This window comes from Dryobates pubescens, chromosome 29 (genome assembly GCF_014839835.1).
Source record: "Dryobates pubescens isolate bDryPub1 chromosome 29, bDryPub1.pri, whole genome shotgun sequence".
NCBI lineage: Eukaryota > Metazoa > Chordata > Aves > Piciformes > Picidae > Dryobates > Dryobates pubescens.
The window spans coordinates 463,128-483,647 of record NC_071640.1 but is presented as its reverse complement, the minus strand read 5'-3'; the positions used below and the strand labels follow the sequence as shown (position 1 = coordinate 483,647).

At 59.4% G+C, this 20,520-nt stretch overlaps 1 protein-coding gene across 2 annotated transcripts in view; it reads right to left on the bottom strand.

Moving 5' to 3' along the window:
- Nucleotides 1-1,730: 1,730 nt before the first annotated feature.
- NUP188 (nucleoporin 188) overlaps nucleotides 1,731-20,520 on the bottom strand; it is a 29,443-nt gene continuing 10,653 nt past the window's right edge. Inside the window, exons 19-44 of one of the 2 annotated variants that reach the window (XM_054174330.1) lie at nucleotides 14,108-14,184; nucleotides 13,866-13,980; nucleotides 13,456-13,576; nucleotides 13,275-13,341; nucleotides 12,776-12,904; nucleotides 12,058-12,191; nucleotides 11,702-11,808; nucleotides 10,781-10,987; nucleotides 10,294-10,463; nucleotides 9,919-9,988; nucleotides 9,305-9,372; nucleotides 8,601-8,796; nucleotides 7,900-7,977; nucleotides 7,554-7,639; nucleotides 7,153-7,295; nucleotides 6,827-7,008; nucleotides 6,335-6,535; nucleotides 5,747-5,839; nucleotides 5,346-5,504; nucleotides 4,473-4,610; nucleotides 4,039-4,113; nucleotides 3,718-3,909; nucleotides 3,079-3,210; nucleotides 2,892-2,962; nucleotides 2,176-2,305; nucleotides 1,731-1,905 (exon numbers count right to left, since the gene is read on the bottom strand). In XM_054174330.1, the coding sequence (XP_054030305.1) occupies nucleotides 1,735-1,905; nucleotides 2,176-2,305; nucleotides 2,892-2,962; nucleotides 3,079-3,210; nucleotides 3,718-3,909; nucleotides 4,039-4,113; nucleotides 4,473-4,610; nucleotides 5,346-5,504; nucleotides 5,747-5,839; nucleotides 6,335-6,535; nucleotides 6,827-7,008; nucleotides 7,153-7,295; nucleotides 7,554-7,639; nucleotides 7,900-7,977; nucleotides 8,601-8,796; nucleotides 9,305-9,372; nucleotides 9,919-9,988; nucleotides 10,294-10,463; nucleotides 10,781-10,987; nucleotides 11,702-11,808; nucleotides 12,058-12,191; nucleotides 12,776-12,904; nucleotides 13,275-13,341; nucleotides 13,456-13,576; nucleotides 13,866-13,980; nucleotides 14,108-14,184 (3,312 nt within the window). In that variant the 3' untranslated portion in view covers nucleotides 1,731-1,734. The remainder of the gene's footprint in view (nucleotides 1,906-2,175; nucleotides 2,306-2,891; nucleotides 2,963-3,078; nucleotides 3,211-3,717; nucleotides 3,910-4,038; nucleotides 4,114-4,472; nucleotides 4,611-5,345; nucleotides 5,505-5,746; nucleotides 5,840-6,334; nucleotides 6,536-6,826; nucleotides 7,009-7,152; nucleotides 7,296-7,553; nucleotides 7,640-7,899; nucleotides 7,978-8,600; nucleotides 8,797-9,304; nucleotides 9,373-9,918; nucleotides 9,989-10,293; nucleotides 10,464-10,780; nucleotides 10,988-11,701; nucleotides 11,809-12,057; nucleotides 12,192-12,775; nucleotides 12,905-13,274; nucleotides 13,342-13,455; nucleotides 13,577-13,865; nucleotides 13,981-14,107; nucleotides 14,185-20,520) is intronic. The other variant, XM_054174331.1, reaches the window with a different exon arrangement.

The following is a 20,520-nucleotide window of genomic DNA, read 5'->3' as shown; positions in this document are numbered from 1 at the left end:
GGAGAAACTGCCCTGCACCAAGCTCTGTTCACAGCCTGCCCTGGCTCTCAGCACCAGCTCTGCTTCTTTCTGCATCTTTTGCACTCACTGCAGCAGTGCCACGGGCACTGCCCTGCCCCAGGGCACTGGGCCCCTCTGGATGCAGGGCTCCTGGGTTTCAGCACTTATTTGCCAATAAACAAACTGCCTGAGCTGCTGCCTCGGCCTCCTCGCTGGGCTTGGGAGCACCCAGGAGCAGCAGCAGGGAGGCAGCTCGGGGCAAAGCCAGAGCAAGCTGCTGCCCTTCCTCTGCCAGCTCTGCCCTTGCAGCTCCTTCCCCAGGTGCCACAGCCCAGCCCCAGGAAGGAGGAACAGCAGCTCCTCCCTAGCCCCAGGCAAAACCAGAGCAGAAGGCTTCAGCTGCCTGGCTCTGAGCTCTGAGGCTCGGAGTTGTTATGGGAACAGCTCTGCTGCCTCCTGCCAGCAAGCAGCTCCTGGGAGAAGCAGCTCTCACATCTCTGTAGTGCAGCAGCAGGGCTCAGCTTCTGCTAGGCAGAGGGGGAGTCAAATCCTGCTCCTGTGGTGCTGAGAGTGCCCCTGCACAGCTCTGGCCTGCTACAGCCCTGCCCCTGCTCCCTCCCTTCCCGGCGGCTGGTGCCTGCCCCTCTGCCTCAGGCCAGTGCCAGCCCTGCTCCTGTCCCCGTGGTGCTCTGGAGGAAAAGCAGCACCAGCAGCAGCTTCATGCTGCACAAAGCGCTGCCCCTGCCCCCCCCGGAGCCAGCAGCTGCTCTGTGAGATGGCAAAGCACAGAACCTGCTGCTGCTCTGGGGGGGACCTGCCCTTGCTGAAGGCTGCTCTGTGCCCCTGGGTGGCTGAGGGGCAGGGAAGCTCTGCTGCCTGGCACCCCAAGCTCACCGTGGTGCTGGGGCAAGCACAAGGATTGATCTCAGCTCTGCCTCCATCCCCTCCTGCTGAACCCTGAGCAGCTTTAGTGCCCCTTGCTCAGAGCCTCCCAGGAGCTCCCCAGTATGACAGGCAGGGCAAGGGGGGGGGTGGGCAATCAAGGAACCAGCACAGGCCCGGGGGGGGCACTCACCAGCCCCCTGCCAGGGCAAGGTGGGCCCAGCAGAGCCAGCCCCGAGCAGCCGCAGAGCTGGCACCGGCTGCCGTGCCCAGCAGGGAGCAGGGCCTGGGCTGCAGTAGAAAGGTTTTAATCTCAGTATAAATAGGGCACAGTTACAAAAACCTGCAGGGCTAGAGCAATGCAACTTGGACTAAAAACTCGGGGTGAGGCCTTGCTCTTCAGAGCCCCCCAGGACAGCCAGGGTGGGGCGAGGGAGCTGCGGGCACCCCCCGGGCACCCCCAGGCAGCCCCCAACCATTCCATACAAAAATAGCAGTAGAAAGGTGGTCTCTGAATCGCTGCTGATCCCTTCGTGCCCCTGCCAGGGAGAGGCTGCTGGCCCCCCGTGGGGAGGGCAGAGCTGGAGCCCAGCGGAGGGGCTGTGCCCTCCCCAGGCAGCTGCAGCGTCCCCAGCCCAGGCCAAGCTACAAAAATAAAGGTTCTGGCTCTCGGTGCTTGGCCCTGCCAGGACGCTGCAGCCACTGCGGGGAGGGGGCCGCAGGGGGTGGGCAGCAGCAGCTGCTGGGCTGCAGGAGCTCAACAGGAGCAGGCAGGGCAGGCCCAGGATCCGTCCCTCGCCCGGCCCCGCTCGCAGCGCTGCCTGCTGAGGCCTTCGGGCGGCAGCAGGGCCTCTACCTCTGGACGTGGCGCACGAAGGCCTGCACCAGCTGCAGCAGTGGCTCCTGCCCCTCAGGGCCCAGCTTGGAGGCTGCCTTGCCCTGGGGAGAGGGCAGGACCCCGCTGGCGGGCGAGGAGGGGCCCCCGCGGCGGAAGTAGCGAGCGAGGCTGGACAGCAGCGTGCTCTGTGGGGAAGAGAGGGGGTCAGGGAGCCCCCCAGGGACCCCCCCCACGGGCCAGGGAACCCCCCCAGGGCCCAGGGACCCCCCCCACGGGCCAGGGAGCCCCCCCATGGCCCAGGGACACCCCCCCCACGGGCCACACCTCCCCATGCCTCCACTGCCCACAGCCACTGCCCAACGCCCTTCCCCCTGCAGCCACACCTGCACTGGCCAGCCAGGGAGGCTGGCACAGGCTGGCACAGGCTGGCACAGGCTGGCAGAGGCCCTGCTCACCAGCTCGGAGCTGAGCTCCTGCTTCATGCGCTGCTTGTCGCGGGGGTGCACGGCAGGGTCCCGCAGGTAGCGCAGGGCCTGCGAGATCAGCAGGTAGAAGCAGTTCTCCATCGTGAACATCAGCAGGGACCTGTGCAGGCAGCAGCTCTCAGCAGCCCCGGGGGGCTCAGCCAGCAGCCCCGGGGGGGGCTCAGTCAGCAGCCCCGGGGGGCTCAGCCAGCAGCCCCGGGGGGGCTCAGCCAGCAGCCCTGGGGGGGCTCAGCCAGCAGCCCCGGGGGGGCTCAGCCAGCAGCCCCGGGGGGCTCAGCCAGCAGCCCCGGGGGGGCTCAGCCAGCAGCCCCGGGGGGGTCAGCCAGCAGCCCCGGGGGGCTCAGCCAGCAGCCCCGGGGGGTCAGCAGGCTCTGGTTCCATGGCCAAACCCTCTGAGGAGGCCTCCCCCCCGCAGGCACAGGCAAGGGAACGCTGCGACTGCTCCCATCCTGCTCTGGCACTGGTGCCCAAGCCGTGGTGCAGAGCAGCAGCTGCAGGGAGCACTGCTGGGCAACAGGGCCTGGCAAACCTCGCTGCAGCTGAGGGTGGGATGGCTTCCTGCACCCTCCCAAACCCTCCCTGCCGGCTTTGCAGAGCCCCTGGTGGGCTTCAGGAGCTGGCTGGAGCCAGCCTCGGGCTGAGGCTCTGCTCCCAGCCAGGCCTGCATCAAGCAGCTGCAAACTTACTTGAGGGTTTTGGATCCCTCCTGCATGTTCAGCCCTGCAGCCTGGGGCAAAGGCTCCTTCTTCTTATCCAGCTGGGAAGGGAAGGGAGACATCAGACAGGAGGCAGCAGAGCTTCACTCTGCCCTTCAGAGCAGCAGCTGAAAGGAGGCTCTGAGGCCACTGCTGTGCCCCCCAAAACGGTCACTACCTCTCCCAGCATGTTGAGGGCCACGTTGACTGTGGCCAGGAGGGTGCCAAAGGAAGGTGCCACGTCTGAGTCAAAGGCTGGGGTGGTGAAGCTCAAGACAAAGAGGATGTTGTACTCAGCAAGGTCCAGAGACTGTGGAGAGGCAGGACCAGGAGGGGCTGAGCCCTGAGGCACTGCCGCAGCAGCAGCCAGCCCCTGTCCCTCTGTCCTGCTTCTGTGCCCAGAGCCAGGAGCACTGAGATCCTCCCACAGCCCCAGTGCACAGCTGGAGCCCTGCAGTGCTGTGCAGTGCTGTGCAGTGCTGTGCAGTGCTGCACCAGCAGGCTCCAGGGCCCCCTCCAGCATTCCACCAAACGGCAGCCTCAGGAGCTCCTCCCAGAGCAGTTTCCAAGGCCCAGGTTTGGCTACCTGGAGGCACAGGAAGTGAACTGTCCAGGAGCGGGCAGCAGGACGCTGCCAGAACCAGGGACTGGCCCTTCCTGGAGGGCAGCCTGCAGGCCGGGCAGGGGCTGCCTGCAAGAGCAGCACCGAGGGCGCAGCGCAGCAGGGTGCCCAGGGCCCAGCCGAGTCCTTCCCCGCTCGCCCGGCCTGGCTGCCGGGGCAGCCCCTGCCCTGCCCTCCCGCTCTCTGCTGCCCTACCTGGTCGAGGAGGATCTGGCAGACGTCAGGGGTGAAGTGGCGCAGGGCAGCCAGGGTCTTGCTGAGGATCCTCAGCAGGCTGTACTGCACTGTCAGCAGCGCCCTCTGCTCCGCCGCCTCCTCGCCGCCGCCCGCCCGGCCGCACGCCGCCCGCGGCGCCCGCGGCGCCGGCAGGGACTCCCCGTTCTTGGCCTGCCAGGCAGAGCGGGCGCTGGGCGCGGGGCGGCGGAGGGGCCAGGGGCAGCGGTGCAGAAGGGGATCCTGCCCCCTGCTGGCTGCCAGCCTGGGGCACCCCAGCCCGCCCCAGGGCGCCATCCTCACCTGCAGGTAGTGCTGCAGCATCTTGCGGCTGTGCAGGAGGGAGGTGCAGGCCTGGCACAGGTAGCAAAGATTCACCTGGAAGGAAGAAGGGGAGGGAGAACCTTGTCAGCAGTGCAGGCCCCCAGAGTGCCCAGCACTGCAGGAAGGTCAGAAACCCAGTGACAGACACTGCACTGCCAGTCACCTGGCACTGCCAGTCACCTGGCACTGCCAGTCACCTGGCACTGCCAGCTGAGAGCAGGACACTGAGGTCCCTCTCAGTCCTGTTCCAAGCTGTCACTGCCTGTCCCCAGCTGGCATCTCCTCCCTCTCAGCTCAGACAAGGCACTGCCAGAGGGTTCCTGTGACCCCAGCCCCAGCTCCCAGCCCCAGAGCAGCAGCAGCAGGAGGCTGTGCCCTGCCCCCCGTGCCCCAGGGCAGTGCCCGAGCCCTACCTGCACATCCCTCATGAGCTGTGGCAGGTGGAAGTGCCACTCCTTGGTGAAGTTAGAGAGCTGCAGGATGAAGCCCACGGTGTGGTCAGCCTCCTCCAGACAGGCCAAGCTCTGCACCGTCCGCACCGCCGTCAGGCACTGCCGGCAGAGCACACCCAGGGGCTCAGGGAGGCAGCACAAAGTCCTCTCCCTGCTCCAGGGAGAGCTGAAGGTGCAGAGGATCTGCCCCAGGCGCAGCAGCACGCTCCTGAAGGTGGCCAGACCCGGAGCACCTGGTGCCCTCAGGGGGCAGAGGGTGGCACTGCCCTGGCTGCCACACTGGCAGGCAGCTGCTTGCCCCAGGCCACGCTTCCGAACGGGGCCTGCGGCACCTGGCACAGACAGGGCTGTCCAGCACGGGCACTGGCACGGGCCACCAGCTCAGGTGCCCAGCAGGAGAGCTGCCAGCCTGATTGGTGGCCAAAGCCTGAGCAAGGCCTTTCCAAGACCTGAGTAAAGCTGAGCTGAAGCACAGCTCTCCTCTGGCACCCTCCAGAGCACACAGCCACAGGCAGCTCCCTCCAACACCTGCAGCGAGGCTCCAGCCGCAGTGGAGAGGGTGGACAGGGGGAGCCTGCCCAGCTCCAGCCCCCTCCCTGCCTGCCCCCTCCCTGCCTGCCCAGCTCCAGCCCCCTCCCTGCCTGCCCAGCTCCAGCCCCCTCCCTGCCTGCCCCCTCCCTGCCTGCCCAGCTCCAGCCCCCTCCCTGCCTGCCCCCTCCCTGCCTGCCTGCAGGGCCTGGGCAGAGCGCTCCTGCCGTGTGGCTCAGAGGCAGGAGCCTGCCGCGGTGCTTCCTCTGCACACAGCAAGGGAACCCCCAGGGGGCTGTGGTGTACCTGAAGGATCCTCTCCTGGTGGACACCAACGAAGTCCAGAGCCTCTGTCAGGAAGTTGTACCTGAGGGTCTTCAGCAGGCGCTCCATGAGCGACATGGAGAGACGATAGACCCCGGGCCAGGACGGGGAGTCCAGGGAGCGCCGCGACGAGCCCGAGCCCTGCACCGGGCACACAACAGCCCCTGGCACTGCTGCCCAGCCTGGCACTGCTGCCCAGCCCGAGCCCTGCACCGGGCACACAACAGCGCCTGGCACTGCTGCCCAGCCCGAGCCCTGCACCGGGCACACAACAGCGCCTGGCACTGCTGCCCAGCCTGGCACTGCTGCCCAGCCCGAGCCCTGCACCGGGCACACAACAGGGGCTCTCCCAGCACAGCCCCCCCAGAGCAAGCAGCACCCACCTGGATGGCTCCGTTGCTGCTCAGCTGGTACACGCTCAGCAGGGGCAGGCAGATGCTCTGTGTGACACCAGCCCCAGCCAAGGCTGCTGCTCCCTGCAGGCGACAGAAGAGAGCACTGCAGAGGGCTGCCCTCCCTCCCTCCCTCCCTCCCCAGACCAGGCAGAGCTCCTCTTGCTCTCTGCCCTGTCCCCAGCCTCCAAGGGGCCTCCCAGCTGCACTCTGCTCTCCTGCTAGCTCTGGATCCAGAGCTGCCCTCTTCTCCCGGTCCAGCCCACCCTGCCCAGCTGCACTGAGTCCCATTCATCACCACCTGGCTTGGCACATCCACAGTGCCCAGAAAGGGCTGGCTCTGGGGTCCTGGCTGCTGTGGCACCAGAGGGGATGTCCTGCACTGCAGAGCTCAGTGAAGCTGCCAGCTCCGAGGCAGAGCTCTGTCCTGGCTGCCTCAGCTCTTGCCCCCGAGGTGCCCAGCAGGAGGGCACAGAGGCCCCACAGCTCCCCAGCCCCCGGAGGCCTTTAGAGCTCCCTGCTCAGCTGTGCTGCAGCCAGGACACCGAGATGCTTCCTGTGCCAGCCTCCAGCTCTCACCTGCTGAGTCCTTGCTAAGGTCAGCAGCAAGTGCAAGGAGGCCTCTGTGAAGTGCAGATTCTGCTTCACCCTCAGGCTGATCTCCAAAGCAGCAAAGAGGGTAGGAAGCACAGGGACCTTCCTAGTGACCTGTAGCCAGTAGTCCCCATCCTCATCAACCTCACAGAGCTCCTTGGCCAGGTGCAGACCCAGGACACACACCTGCAGCGGCAAGGAGAACGTGGCAGAGGCCTGGCATGGGCAGCCAGAAAGCCCTGAGAGCGTTCCCTGGGCCAGCCTGAGCTCAGCCCCGGCCGGGGGCCAGCCCCAGGCTCTGCTGGCCCTCACCAGGCTCTCCGCACGCTCTGGGGCAGATGGGGCAGGGAGGCAGCAGCGGTGCCCCAGCCCTGTGCGTGCCCAAGCCACAGGGAGCAGCCCTGGCACCAGGACCTCCTCTGCAGGCGGCCAGGCAGAGCTGCCCCCGCCCCCCAGGGCCGCCCCCCAGGGCCTCACCCCATCCCGCTGGTCCTTGTGCCTGGCCCTGCAGGCCTCCTCCGTCTCCATGCTGTCCTTGTCCTCCGCAGCCTCCCCCAGCGCCAGGCCGTGCCGCGTCTGCTCGCAGAGGGCGATGGCCTCATCCTGCAGCGTCTCGCAGACGCACAGCACCAGCTGCGAGTACTGCGGCACCTCCCCCACTGCGGAGCAGGCAGCGCTCAGCACCGGGGGCAGTGCCGGGGGGGGGGGCAGCAGCGCCGGGGGGGCAGTGCCAGGGGGCAGCGCCACCGGGGGGGCAGCGCCGCCGGGGGGGGGCAGCGCCGCCGGGGGGGGGCAGCGCCCACCTCTCAGCTCCTTCATCTGCAGCACAGTGATCAGAGCCGAGAAGACCTTGGCCCTGGTCCTCTCCATCTGCTGCTCCGCCTGCAGCACTGCCTCCAGGATCTGCGCCAAGGAGCCCAGGATCTGATCCACGGCGCTCAGGTGGCTGACAGGGAGAAGGGAGCCCTCAGGGCCCTGCAGCCTGACTGCTCCGCAGCTCCTCTGCCCCCGGGGCAGCCCCTGGCCCTCACAAAGCCCTCCTGAGCCAAACCGCCGGAGCGCTGCCACGCAGCGCCCTGCAGCAGCTGCCAGCCCAGAGGACTTCCAGAGCCAGGCTTCAGCTCCCTGCCCAGGTCACCACAGGAACCCCCCCAGAGGGAAGCTCCCAGGGCCCCTGTGCCGCAGGGACTAACACAGCACCAACCTCTTCCACTGCTTCAGCAGGATCAGGAGCAGGGTGCAGAGCATGGAGCCCAGGTGCAGGCAGGACCCCGAGGTGTGAACTAGGAGCTAAGGAGAAACGCTGCAGGAGTCAGAGGTGCAGCACCTCAGAGCCCCCAGCCCAACACCACCACCCAACCACCAGCTTGGCACTGCAGCTGGCAGCACCCAGGGCACAGGCCCAGGCCCCTCTGCTTGGTGACAAGCATGGCACAGGCAGAGTGAAGGCTGAGAGGAGGCTCCTCAGCCCAGGGAGGTTTGGCTCAGGCCCATGTCACAGGGCCTGCAGGAGCTGGGATGGGCAACTGGGGCACGAGAGCAGAACCCACCAGGGCCTTGGTGCCACTGAGCACGTCCAGGAAGAGCTGCTGGCGAACTGCAGAGTCACTCAGGTGCATGATATCTGCCTAGGAGCCAGAGACAGGATCAGTCCACACAGGATCCCCTCCTCAGCACCCCAACACTAGGCCACTGCTTTAGTTTGTGACTTGCAGACTTCCCCAAGCCTGCAGCTGCAGGGATGCAGCTTTACAGCAGCCCCTGCAGCACTGCACAGCAACTGACAACCCTCCAGCAGAGCCTCCCTGCCTCGCCTGGCCCAGCACCACCTCTCCAGGGTTCCAGAGGCACTCAGGATTGCCACCAGAGTTGCTTACTGCCCCCTGCCCTGCTCAGACAGCTGTGCTGCTCCGGGCGAGCACCAGCTCCTCCCCCTCCTGGGCCACGCTCCTGGGGCTGCTGTGCTGAGCACAAGGAGGCTGCAGGAAGGACACAGCCAGCACCCAGGAGCTGACATCACAGAACCACAGAGTGGGGGGGGTTGGAAGGGACCTCTGGAGACCACCCAGTCCAACCCCCTGCCAGAGCAGGAACACCTAGAGGAGGTCACAGAGGAACACATCCAGGTGAGCCTGGGGAGACCCTCTCTGGGCAGCCTGCCCCAGGGCTCCTCCCCACGTTCAGGTGGAGCTCCCCAGGGCCAGCTCTGTGCCCACTGCCTCATGCCAGGTGTCCCTGAGGCAGCTCTTACGTGGCTGGTGGAGATGATGAGCAGCATCCTCCAGGCTGAGAAGAGCATCTGGTACTCGGGCATGGCGGCGCCGCTGCCGCCCTCGCCCTCCGCCACGCGCAGCGCCAGCAGCCGCACGTACTCCGACCAGTAGGCGAAGCGCTGCTTGCTGGAGAAGCTCTGCAGGGTGTCCTTCAGGGACTGGTCCAGGGAGCCCCTGACCAAACCCAGAGCACAAGTTACCTGCAGCCCTCCTCTGGGCAGAACACAGCCTGCTGGCAGGCAGGCAGGCCAAGGGCAGGGCCGGCCAGGGAAGGTCGCGGCGCAGGGGCTGCCATCTTGCACCGAGATCCCTGCAGGGACCCTGAGGGCTGCTGGCTCTGCTCAGCAGCAACGTTTGCAGGTCCTGACTGCAGCAGGCTGAGGACAGCCATGGCCAGAAACACAGCAGGGAGGGGACTGCTGCACTGCTCCCCCGCAGCAGCTGCACTGCTCCCCCGCAGCAGCTGCACTCAGTGTGCTCTACTGTTGCAGCAGCTGCTGCACATCCCCAGTGCAGCCCCAGGAGGGCTTTCCCTTTCTGGGCTGTTTGTGAGGCACTGCTCCCACGTTCTCAGGACTGCAGCACTTTGCCCCTAAGGCCTGCAGGGGCTGGCAGGACTCAAGTGTGAACCCCCAAACCTCAGAGAGCCAGGAGGTGCAGGGGGAGGCCGCTGCAGACTCACTTGACCACGTAGTAGATCTCCAAGCAGATGATTTTCATGATTAAGGCACAGGTGTCCAAGACACTGAGCTGTGAAGGCACAGGAGCAAGGGCTGAGCACTGCAGGCCTGCTCCATCCCCACCCTCTGGCTCCCCACTGCTGCAGCAGGCTCCATGCCCCAGCATGGCAGTGCTCAGGTCCCTGCCCCAGGGACTGGTGACAGGGGAGGGAGGTTGAGCTCAAAGCTGCACTGAGCACAGCACCTCCAGAGGCAACTGCCCCAGGCTGGGAGAAGAGCAAGAACCTGATGGACTGCTCTGAGAAACTGCTCAGCCCTGGCTCTGCCTCGAGCAGAGAGCAGAGCTGCCTCTGCCAGGCAGCACAGGGTGTGTGGCATGGACACCCCAGGCAGCATTGCCTGCAGTGCTGCCACGGATGCCAGGCCCCAGCTGCTTTGTCTCCTGTGCAAATAAAGAGCAGAGGCTGCTCGTGGCTGAACACCCCCTGCAGAGCCAGCAGCACTCCCCTCATCCTGCCTGTGTCCAGGCCACTCCCAGGAAGGCTGCAGCAGAGGGAAGAGCCACAGACAGCACCCAGAAACCCATCACTGCCCTCACTGCTCGGCTGGCACCCACCTCTGAGGACTCTGAAGGGGGAGGAAGGGTCCCAAAGAGAGGGTTGGTCAAATTCTCCCAGAACTTTGGTCTGCAAGATAGACACAGAAGAAGCTTCAGTCCCCTCCCACACTGTGCCTGGCAGCATCCTGACTGACCCAAGCTGCAGAGAGGCTCTGGTGGGCACAGGCTTGGGCAGCCTTGGAGGAGAGGGAGAGAAGGAAACCTCTCTGCTGCTGAAGGTGCTCAGGAGCTCCTCTGTCCTCTAGCCCACACCCTGCAAGCCCCTGCCAGGGCCCACAGGAGTCTGCTGAACCACAGAAGTGGCCTGGGAGAAGGGCAGGGCAGAGGCAGGGCAGGGGCAGGGACAGGGGCAGGGGCAGGGGCAGGACTCACTTTGTCCTCAGCACCAGCATGGCACTGTCCCGGCGGTCCTGCCACAGGGCGTGCAGGAAGGCGATGGCAGCGCGGTGCAGCAGGGGGGGGCACCAGTACCTCTCCTGCTGCTTGCAGTCTATCAGCTCCAGGACCACCTGCAGGCAGCTCCACTCCCCTAAGCTGAACTCCTACAGCAAAAGGAAACAAAGGCTGCAGCAGCACAGAGACACTGCACAGGCATCTGCTGAAGCAGAAGGCAGCTGAGGGCTGGGGGGAGCAGCACACCCCGGGGGGGCAGCAGCAGCAGCACACCCGGGGGGGGGCAGCAGCAGCAGCACACCCCGGGGGGGGGCAGCAGCAGCAGCACACCCCAGGGGGGACAGCAGCAGCATCTGCACCTCCCTGTGCCTGGGGCCCCCCAGGTGAGCTGTGGGAGCCACCAGAGCCCCCGGCCTGCTGGGAGCGCTTCCGTGCAGAGCCCCCGGGCAAGCCTGGGCTGCTCTACCTTGGAGCCGTCGCTGCCATCCTTCACCTCCAGGTTGAGGAAGAGCTCGATGAGCCCAGGCTGTGTCTCCACTGCCACTGTGAGGAACTCCAGGATCATGACCTTGATCCTCATGTCCTCGATCCTGCTCTGCAGCCGCGTGAGGAAGGCGTCGCGGATGGCGGCGGCGTCGCTGCCCAGGCAGGCGTAGACAGACATGGGAGCCACCTGCAGGGAGGGACAGCACAGCTCTGCAGAGGGCCTCCTGCCCTGCCAGGGCACTCGCTGCACAACACAGCTCCACAGGACCTGGCACCGAGTCCCTGGACACAGGTGAGCAAACTGAGCAGCTGGCATCAAGCAGGAAGCAGCCTGCAGAGGGGCCCCCAGCTCCCTCCCGGCCCTGCTCTGCCCTGGCCTGTGTCTGAAGGGCTGTGACAAACCTGGGAAAGATGAACAGGAAAACCCTTCTGGAGCCATGGCTCCTGAAATAAATCAGCCCAGAGATGGACTTCTGGGCTTCAACCGAACTGCCCACACAGTCCCAGCAGGTTAGTAGCCAAGAGCTGAGCCTACAAGGGAAGGCTGAAAGCTCCTGAGAAGCACTTCCAGAGGGTTCCCTCCTCAGGAAGAGGTTAAAGCTCAGTTAGGGGGCTGGAGTTGGACTGAAGAGTGTGGCTTGAGAAAGCTGCTCCCAAGAGTGGCAGCAGCTCAGCTGGAGCTGCAAAGGCTTTGTGGCAAACAGCCCTCAGGCAGGGAGTCCTGGCACAGCAGCAGGCCCCAGCGCTGCACCTCACAGCCTGCAGCCCAGGCTGCCTTCAGCTGGCTGCCTGAAGCTCCCTGACACAGAGCAGCCTGAAGGTGATCCTGGCAGGCTGGAAGCAGGCAGGCTGGAAGCAGGCAGGCTGGAAGCAGGCAGGAGGCTCACTGAGCCCAGCTCACCGTGGCCAGGCGCTTGAGCAGCTGGATGGCCAAGCGTGGCAGCGCAGGGTCGTGCTTGTGGTAGATGTACTTGGCCAGGACTGCAATCAGGTTGTTCCCATGGGCACCTGAGGAGGACACAGCTCAAATCAGGGAGGAGAAACTGCAGCAGGGCACAGCTGTCTGCCAAAGAATGACCTCCACTGCAGGAGGTGAGCCCCGGGTCAGGCTCCCCAGGCAGAGGCCCTTCACCACCTCCCAGCAAACACAGAGCTGCTGCTGGCCCCGAGCTGAGGGGACAAAGCAGGGCTCCTGCCCTCCCTGCAAGCCTCCCCTGGAGCCCAGCAGCCAGCAGGGCTGGCAGTGCAGGCACAGACCGTGCTGGGTGAGGGCCTGCTCCAGCGGGGACACCGCGCTGCAGGGCGGCTTCAGGCGCAGCACGTTGTTGGCGACGGAGAACGCCAGCTTCACCGTCTGGATCAGCAGCTGGCCCCGGCCCTGCGGCTCCTCGCTGCGTGGGCACAAAGAGACCAGCTCACAGCTGGGCTGGCAGCTGGCACCCTGCTCCCTGGGGCAGCTCTGCCCCTGGCAGCTGGGGCTTGTGGTGTCCCTCAGTGCGGAACAGCTGCCCAGACACAAACCCTCCCACGGCCACAGCTCCCCGGCGGCAGCCAGCACCCTGACAGCCTGCACTGCTCCTCCTCCCCTCTGGAAGGGCCAGGCCAGGGGCAGCAACATTCCCAGCACCAGAGAAAGCAGGGAGCCAGCCTGGCTGGAGAGCAAACTGGCTCTGGGAGTTCAACACCACGGAGGGAGAGCAAAGCCACAAGGGCTTCCCACAGGTCTTGCTTCCTCCTCTGCAAGCCTGGACTCCCTCCCGACTGGTTTGAACAACAAAAAGGCAGAGGGCACCAGCCACAAGCTGCTGCTGGGCATGGCTGGCTAGGTGCCAGGGGAGCTGGGCAGGAGAAGAGGAGAGAGGAAAGGATTCAGCCACAGCTAAAGGTTCCAGCATCCTCAGGCTGCCATGGGGAGCCCTGCACTGAGCCCCTGAGGGCAGCCCAAAGGCACACTGCAGAGCAGCAGAGCACTCACCTGCCAGGCTGGGAGGCCATCACCATGTCGATGGTGTCCACCCCAATGCCCATGATGTTGATGACAGCCTGCCCTGCCTCCGTGTTGGCCAGGCTGAAGACACAGAGGGACTGCAGGCTGGGGGCACTGCTGGGACAACCACCACAGCACACATCAGCAGCAGCACTGGCAGCACTTGCAGCACCACCTCTACACCCCCACTGCCCCCTGCCTCACACTCCCTCCCCTAGAGGGACAAAGCAGAGGGAGGGAGGGCAGCCTGCCCCAGCCAGCCTCCTTGCTGTCCTCTTTCCTCTCCAGAAGCAGAGCTGCTTCTCTCTGCCCCTAACCTTTTTCTCCCCTTCCTGTGCTCAGCAATGCAGAAAAGAGCTGCAAGCAGTACTGCAGCCCAGGCTGGGCCACTGCTGGTCACCTGCAGCCAAAACCTGGCACACAGTAGTGCTGCCTTCTGCCCTGCCAGCCAGGCTGCAGCTGCTCTGGCAGCCAGCCCCTGTCCTACCTGCTGCAAGGATCCATCTCAGGGCACAAGTTCAGGATAGCATGGATCAGCTGCAGGATCAGGCACCCTAGAGCACAGAAGAACAGACTGCTCACCTCCAGCTTTCCAGCTGCTGCTGCTCTCACAGACCCCTCTGAGCCCAGCAGCCCCCTGCCCCTCCCTGCCCCCCGCAGGGCCTCACCAATCTTCTCCCTCACTCCGTGGCAGCTGTAACGCCACTTGTGGTAGTTGGGCAGCATCTCCTTCAGCACAAACACGATGCAGGGCACCAGCCCCTGGCTCTGGGTGCTACCAAGCTGTCCCTGGAAGCAGAAATGTTCTCATTGCCCTTCTGGCTGGAAGGACAAGGGACCTCTGGGAGGAGGAGGTGCCATGGCTTCCAAGTGAGGAGCCATGGAGCACGGGGATGAGAATTTCCAGGTGGTTCTGTTCTGCTGTGGATCAGCTGGGTCAGAGAGCACCAACAGCAGTGTGAGAGTGACCCAGCAGAGAGCCACCACACAGGAGATCACTGCTGGGCACAGCTGGATGTCCCTTTGCTCCATGGCAGCCTGCAGCTGCCCTCCCCTGGCCCAGCCCAGCAGCACTCACCCGGACCAGCGTGGTGAGCAGCTTGAGGAAGGAGATGGTGACCTTGTACTCGCCCTGGGGCTGCTCTATGCTCATCAATAGGTTTCCATAGCCCCCAGCATTCATCCCCTCTGCACTGTGGAAGCAGCAAGAGGGTTTGTTACCCACCAGCAGGGTTCTGAGAGCACAGGCAGACCCTGCAGGAGCTCTGGGGGCAGCTGAAGAGCTCAGGTGAAAAGGGCAGGGGAGGGAGCCCTGAGCACCTGATGACGTGGCTCATGCTGGACACTGGGTTGGCAACGAAGGGCAGGAACCCTGTGTGGTGAAGGTCAGTCCAGACCTGCAAGGGAAGCAGCAGAGAGGTTGCCTCTGTCAAAGCCTTGGCTGGGGGCTCCCAGAGGCAGCAGGGTGTGGTCGTTTGAGGCTGTGCCTTTAAGAACAAACACTGCTGGAACACACTGGCTAATGTTTTTGGTACTAGAACCAAAACATTCTGATATTCTAAACGAATTTCATTGGTTGATAAACAAAAATTCAGCTTTAGATTGTGAAGCGGTTGGAAAATTTTTTCCTCAGTTCAGTTCGGTTTGGGAGTTGGGGGAGTTGGGTGTTTCAGCCTGTTCTCCCTGCCTGCTTCTTCTGCGAACTGCTGGACTTGGCCTTCAGATAAGCAAACACTAATCCTGCATGGGCTTTTGAAGCTTGCTAACAACTCTTTTCCTTAGTAACTTGCCTTTCTCTCTCTCTAACCCCTTTTTGGGGAAAAAGGGAGGTAAGGGGGGGAGAGAGGGGGTTCCAAAGAGGGGATCCCTCCCTGAGGGAGGGATTTTTGTTGTGTTATTTGTCTTTGCTGTGTATTTCTGTGTATATATTGTAAATACCTGTATATATTGTGTTATATATAACCTGCTTTCCATATATGCTTGTAAATATATAGCTTTTGCTCTTCGACTGAGTTAGCTGTGGTTTCTTACTCTGTGGAGGAGGGAGAGCTAAGCCCTCTCTCAACCTACCACATTTATTGGCGCCCAACGTGGGGCTTGGTGACAAATTAGTTTGATTTATTGCTTGCTTAAGTCGAACGAGCAAACATGAAGGTGTTTTGGCTTTTTGAGCGTCTGTTCTTCTCGGTCTTTGGTGTATTGATCTACAAGTATTGCCTGGGTATGATTATCGATAAGATAGGTAAATATATAATGCAAAAATTATATTTGTGGTTTAAGTGCAGGATTCGGCTTCTGTATGATCAGTGCCTGGAATTCTTTTATGTTGGAAAGTGCAGGAATGTTACATCTAGCACACTCCCTATTGAGATAAAAGAGTTTAAGATTCCGCTCGGTGAAAGGGTAATTTTAAGTGATGGCTGGGATCCAAAGCTGATTTTCTCGATGTGTGTAGTCCTGCTATCGGTGATGATTAATGTGTATTTGTTGGTAGCACTGTACCGGGAGAAAAAAGTTTCTAAGGCATGCTTTGTTATAAAACGGAGGGTTAAGAGACGAAAACGCCACCCTGGCTCTGTTTCAGGAACATCCAGTGAGGATGATAATGGAGAATCTGTGTCAGTTAAAGATAAAGCTAAAAAGTCAATCGGCAAGGCAGCTCTGAATAGCACTGCTAATGATTCTGGCAAGCAGCCAGGGGCTACAGTAGCCCCAAACATGGCGGCTCCTGTGTCCCAGGCAGCCACCATTAACGAGGCAAAGTCATTTCCTCCTTCTTCCATGGCAGGAGCGGAAGCGTCCTCCAAAGCAGCTAATCTGTCTCAAAGCTTATCAGCTTCTGATAATAAGGCAGCTGGAAACCCAAACACAGCTCCAGTAAAGCAAGTAGCAGTTTTAACAACAAGGAAGGGTAAGACTAAAGCTGATTCAGGAGCTGACGGGGATGCACAGCAAGGTTCTTCTGCTGGGGAGGAAGAGAAAATCTGTCTTAAAAATATAGCTGAGTTATTGAGATCATCAGAGGATCGAGATGCATCTCTTGGTAGGACAGCAGCTAGTGGTGGTGCTTCTCAGCTTAAAGGGATCTTTGAGAGGTTGTTGGGACCACAAGTTGAGGAACAGGAGGCAGAGGAGCAAGAACAAGATGACATAACCGACTGCTCTTCACCACGGGAGGAGCTTAGAAATGTAAGAAAAGACTATCTCAGAGCAGATAAGGAGCCAGTTCTCGCTTGGCTTGGTAGATGTTATGATACAGGTGCTCCAGCTCTAATGGTTGGAGACAAGTCAGCAGCCCAGCTAGGAACTCTCTCAAAGGATAATGGAATAGATAGACATCTAGGCAAGGCTCTCGGTAAGGTTAATCTGTGGATACGCCTTCTAATGGCGGTTCTCATGAGATACCCTTCCCGAGATGATCTTCCATGGAATCCTAAGCCCTGGACTACCATAGATGAGGGAATCAAGCGTCTGAGAGAATTTGCTGTTAGAGAGGTACTCTATGGTGAACATGAATCTCTGAATCCTGATGATGTTCCTGTAGGAAATGGTCTTGCTAAAAAGCTCATCAAGCTTGCTCCTTCTAATTATGCAAACATTCTGGCAAGCAGAATTGTAGCAAGAAATTATGGTGGAGCTCCTCTTACGGTTGGCCAATTCACTGATCAATTGAGACAATTGGATGATAGCATGACACGTGTTTCTTTGGTTTCAGCCATTGAAACTCTGTCTGGAAAACTGGAGAATTGCATGAAAGAGCTGAAGGATGAATTTAAAAACACCATCTCCCAATTGGCACAAAGAGATGATTCCAATTCTTCCTCCAGGTGGGTACAGGTTTCATCTGTGAGGAATAGACATCCTCCAAGGAGGTCATTCCAAAACAGATCAAACCAAAACAGACCACCAAGGCAGTCACGTAGGACTATTTGGATTACCCTGCGTGATCAGTTTGGTGAGAACATGAACAGGTGGGATGGTCAACCAACTTCTAATCTTTTCAGGAGACTGAGAGAACTGCAAAGTGGCAGAACCCGAGGTAGCAATACCAGAAGGGTAGCTGTTACTTCTACAGTTCCCCAGGACAACTCTAGTAGCTCCAACAGTGGCTCCAGTTCTAACACTGCACAGTGTGCTCGTTGCACCTGTGGACATGTTCCCCATAACTAGGGGTGCCCTGCCTCCCGCCAGGGGGAGGAGAGGGGTAATACAGATAACAGAATCTATTGGGATGTGTACATCCAGTGGCCTGGCACTTCACACTTTCAGAAGTACAGGGCCTTGGTTGACACAGGAGCTCAGTGCACCATATTGCCATCAAATTATCAGGGATCAGAGTCCATAACTATTCTGGGAGTCACTGGTGGATCTCAAGAGTTAAGTAAAGTGGAGGTTAATATAAGCTTAACTGGTAAACAATGGAAAAAGCATACAGTTGTGACCGGACCTGATGCACCTTGTATTTTGGGAATTGATTTTCTGAGAGAAGGGCGTTTCAAAGACCCTAAAGGTTACAAATGGGCTTTTGGAGTAGCTTCTGTAGAAATTGATGGACAAAAACTGAAGCTGTCTGCTAGACCTGAGCTTTCTGATGAATCTGCAGTTGTGGGACAACACAAGATTCAGGACATTAAGTTGCCGGTTGCTTCTCGGACTGTGCATCACAGACAATACAGAACCAACCGTGACTCTTTGTTGCCCATTCAGAATCTGATTCGTCAGTTGGAGAGTCAGAAAGTCATCAGCAAAACTCATTCACCTTTCAACAGTCCAGTGTGGCCTGTGCGAAAGCCGAACGGAGACTGGCGTCTGACAGTGGACTACCGAGCCCTGAATGAAGTAACTCCGCCTATGAGTGCAGCAGTACCAGACATGATGGAACTCCAGTATGAGCTGGAATCCAAAGAGGCCAAATGGTATGCTACCATAGACATTGCTAATGCCTTCTTCTCTATTCCCATAGCAGAGGAATGCAGGCCTCAGTTTGCTTTCACCTGGAGAGGAATCCAGTACACTTTCAACAGACTGCCAATGGGCTGGATCCACAGCTCCAGCATCTGTCATGCAGTAATCCATGATGCTCTGGAGGAAGGTGGTGCTCCAGAACACATCCAGTTCATCGATGATATCATCGTCTGGGGTAAAACTGCTGAGGAAGTCTTCGAGAAAGGTAACAAAATCATGGACATTCTCCTGAATGCAGGTTTTGCCATCAAGAGAGACAAAGTGAAAGGTCCTACCACAGAGATCCAGTTTCTGGGAGTGCAGTGGCAGGATGGACGCCGACACATTCCAGTGGATGTGGTAAATAGAGTCTCTACCATGGCAAATCCCACGAACAAGCAAGAAACTCTACGTTTCTTGGGGATAGTGGGATTTTGGAGACTACACATTCCTGGATACAGTCAGATTGTGAAACCTCTGTATGATGTGACTCGAAAGAGGAACAGTTTCCACTGGGGACCTGAACAACAAGCAGCCTTTGACCAGATAAAGCAAGAAGTAGTCCAAGCAGTGGGTCTGGGACCTGTGCGAGATGGTCCAGACATTAAGAACATTTTGTACACGGCTGCAGGTGACAATGGTCCAACCTGGTGCTTGTGGCAAAAAGCTCCAGGTGAGACACGTGGACGACCTCTTGGTTTCTGGAGTCGAGGTTACAGAGGTTCAGAGGCTAATTACACTCCAACAGAGAAAGAGATTCTAGCTGCCTATGAAGGAGTGAAAGCAGCTTCTGAAGTAATTGGAACTGAGTCACAACTTCTCTTAGCTCCCAGATTGCCAGTTTTGAATTGGATGTTCAAAGGCAAAGGTTCCACACCACATCATGCCACAGATTCCACCTGGTCTAAGTGGATGGCCCTGATAACACAGAGAGCTCGAATGGGAAATCTTGAAAGACCTGGTCTGGTGGAGGTGATCTCAAGTTGGCCTGAAGATACCAACTGTGCTAAACCTCCAGAGGAGAGAGTAACTCGTGCTGAGGAAGCTCCTCCTTACAATGACCTTTCTGATGATGAAAAGAAGTATGCTTTGTTCACAGACGGTTCCTGTCGTCTCGTCGGGAACAAGCGAAGGTGGAAGTCTGCCGTGTGGAGTCCAACACGCCGAGTTGCAGAGGCGAAGGATGGAGAAGGAGAATCCAGTCAGTTTGCAGAGGTAAAAGCTGTCCAGCTAGCTCTCGACGTGGCTGAACGTGAGAGATGGCCAAAGCTTTATCTCTACACCGACTCATGGATGGTAGCCAATGCTCTATGGGGTTGGCTAAAGAACTGGAAAAAGAATGGCTGGCAGAGGAAAGGAAAACCCATCTGGGCAGCTGAACTGTGGCAAGACATTGCTGATCGAATCGAGAGAATTCCAGTGAAAGTGAGACACATTGATGCTCACATTCCCAAGAGCAAAGCTACTGAGGAACAGCAGCACAACCATCAGGCAGATCTAGCTGCAAGAGTTTCTCAAGTAGACAAGGACTCTGATCTTGATCTCGACTGGAAACACCGAGGTGAGATATTCTTAGCTCGGTGGGCTCACGATTCGTCAGGACATCAAGGCAGAGATGCAACATACCAATGGGCTCGTGACAGATCCATAGACATTTCCATGGATGCCATCACACAAGTCATCCATGACTGTGACATTTGTGCTGCTATTAAGCAGGCAAAGAGAATTAAGCCCTTGTGGTATGGTGACAGATGGTCCAAATACAGGTATGGTGAAGCTTGGCAGATTGACTACATCACTCTACCACGTTCTCGTTCTGGTAAGCAGTACGTGCTTACTATGGTAGAGGCAAACACTGGATGGCTGGAAACTTACGCAGTCCCACATGCAACTGCACGCAACACCATTCTCGGTCTGGAGAGACAGATCCTGTGGAGACACGGAACTCCAGAGAGGATTGAGTCAGACAATGGAACTCACTTCAAGAACAACCTTGTAAAGAGCTGGGCAAAAGAGCACGGTATTGAGTGGATTTTCCATATTCCTTACTATGCACCAGCTGCAGGGAAGATTGAACGCTACAACGGTTTGTTGAAGACCACTCTCAAAGCCATGGGAGGTGGATCTTTGAAAAACTGGGAGAAACATTTAGCACAAGCAACCTGGCTGGTGAACAGTAGAGGTTCAGTGAACCGAGCTGGACCTGCACATTCTGATCTGCTACAGAAAGTAGAAGGTGATAGAGTTCCTGTTGTTAGGGAAAAGAATCTGTTAGGTAAAACTGTTTGGGTATTTTCGCCCTCAGGAGAGGCTAAACCTGTCCGAGGGGTGGTTTCAGCAGAAGGTCCGGGTCACACTTATTGGGTAATGCAAGAGAATGGTGAAATTCAGTGTATTCCACAAAGAGATTTAACTTTAGCTGAGAGAGTTTAATTTCAGAATGTTGTACAGCTACAGCGCGTCCAAAGGAAAGAGTCCCTGAGGAATCTACGGTGCACGAACCCTGAGAACCCTGAGAGCCCTGAGTCAACTGAGAGTCCCTGAGTCCCTGTTTCCCTTTTTCTTCGCTTCGTCTGCGGAGAGACAAACTGTTTTCCATTTTCTTGATTTTGGATTTTCTTGGACTTCTGAATCATCTACATCTGAGTATAGCCGGAATGGACGATGAACTTAACTTACGAACTGTAAATATTGTTCTGGATTGGATGGACAGTACGAACAGCCAATGAAATTGTTTAGAAAGGGGTGGACTGTGGTCGTTTGAGGCTGTGCCTTTAAGAACAAACACT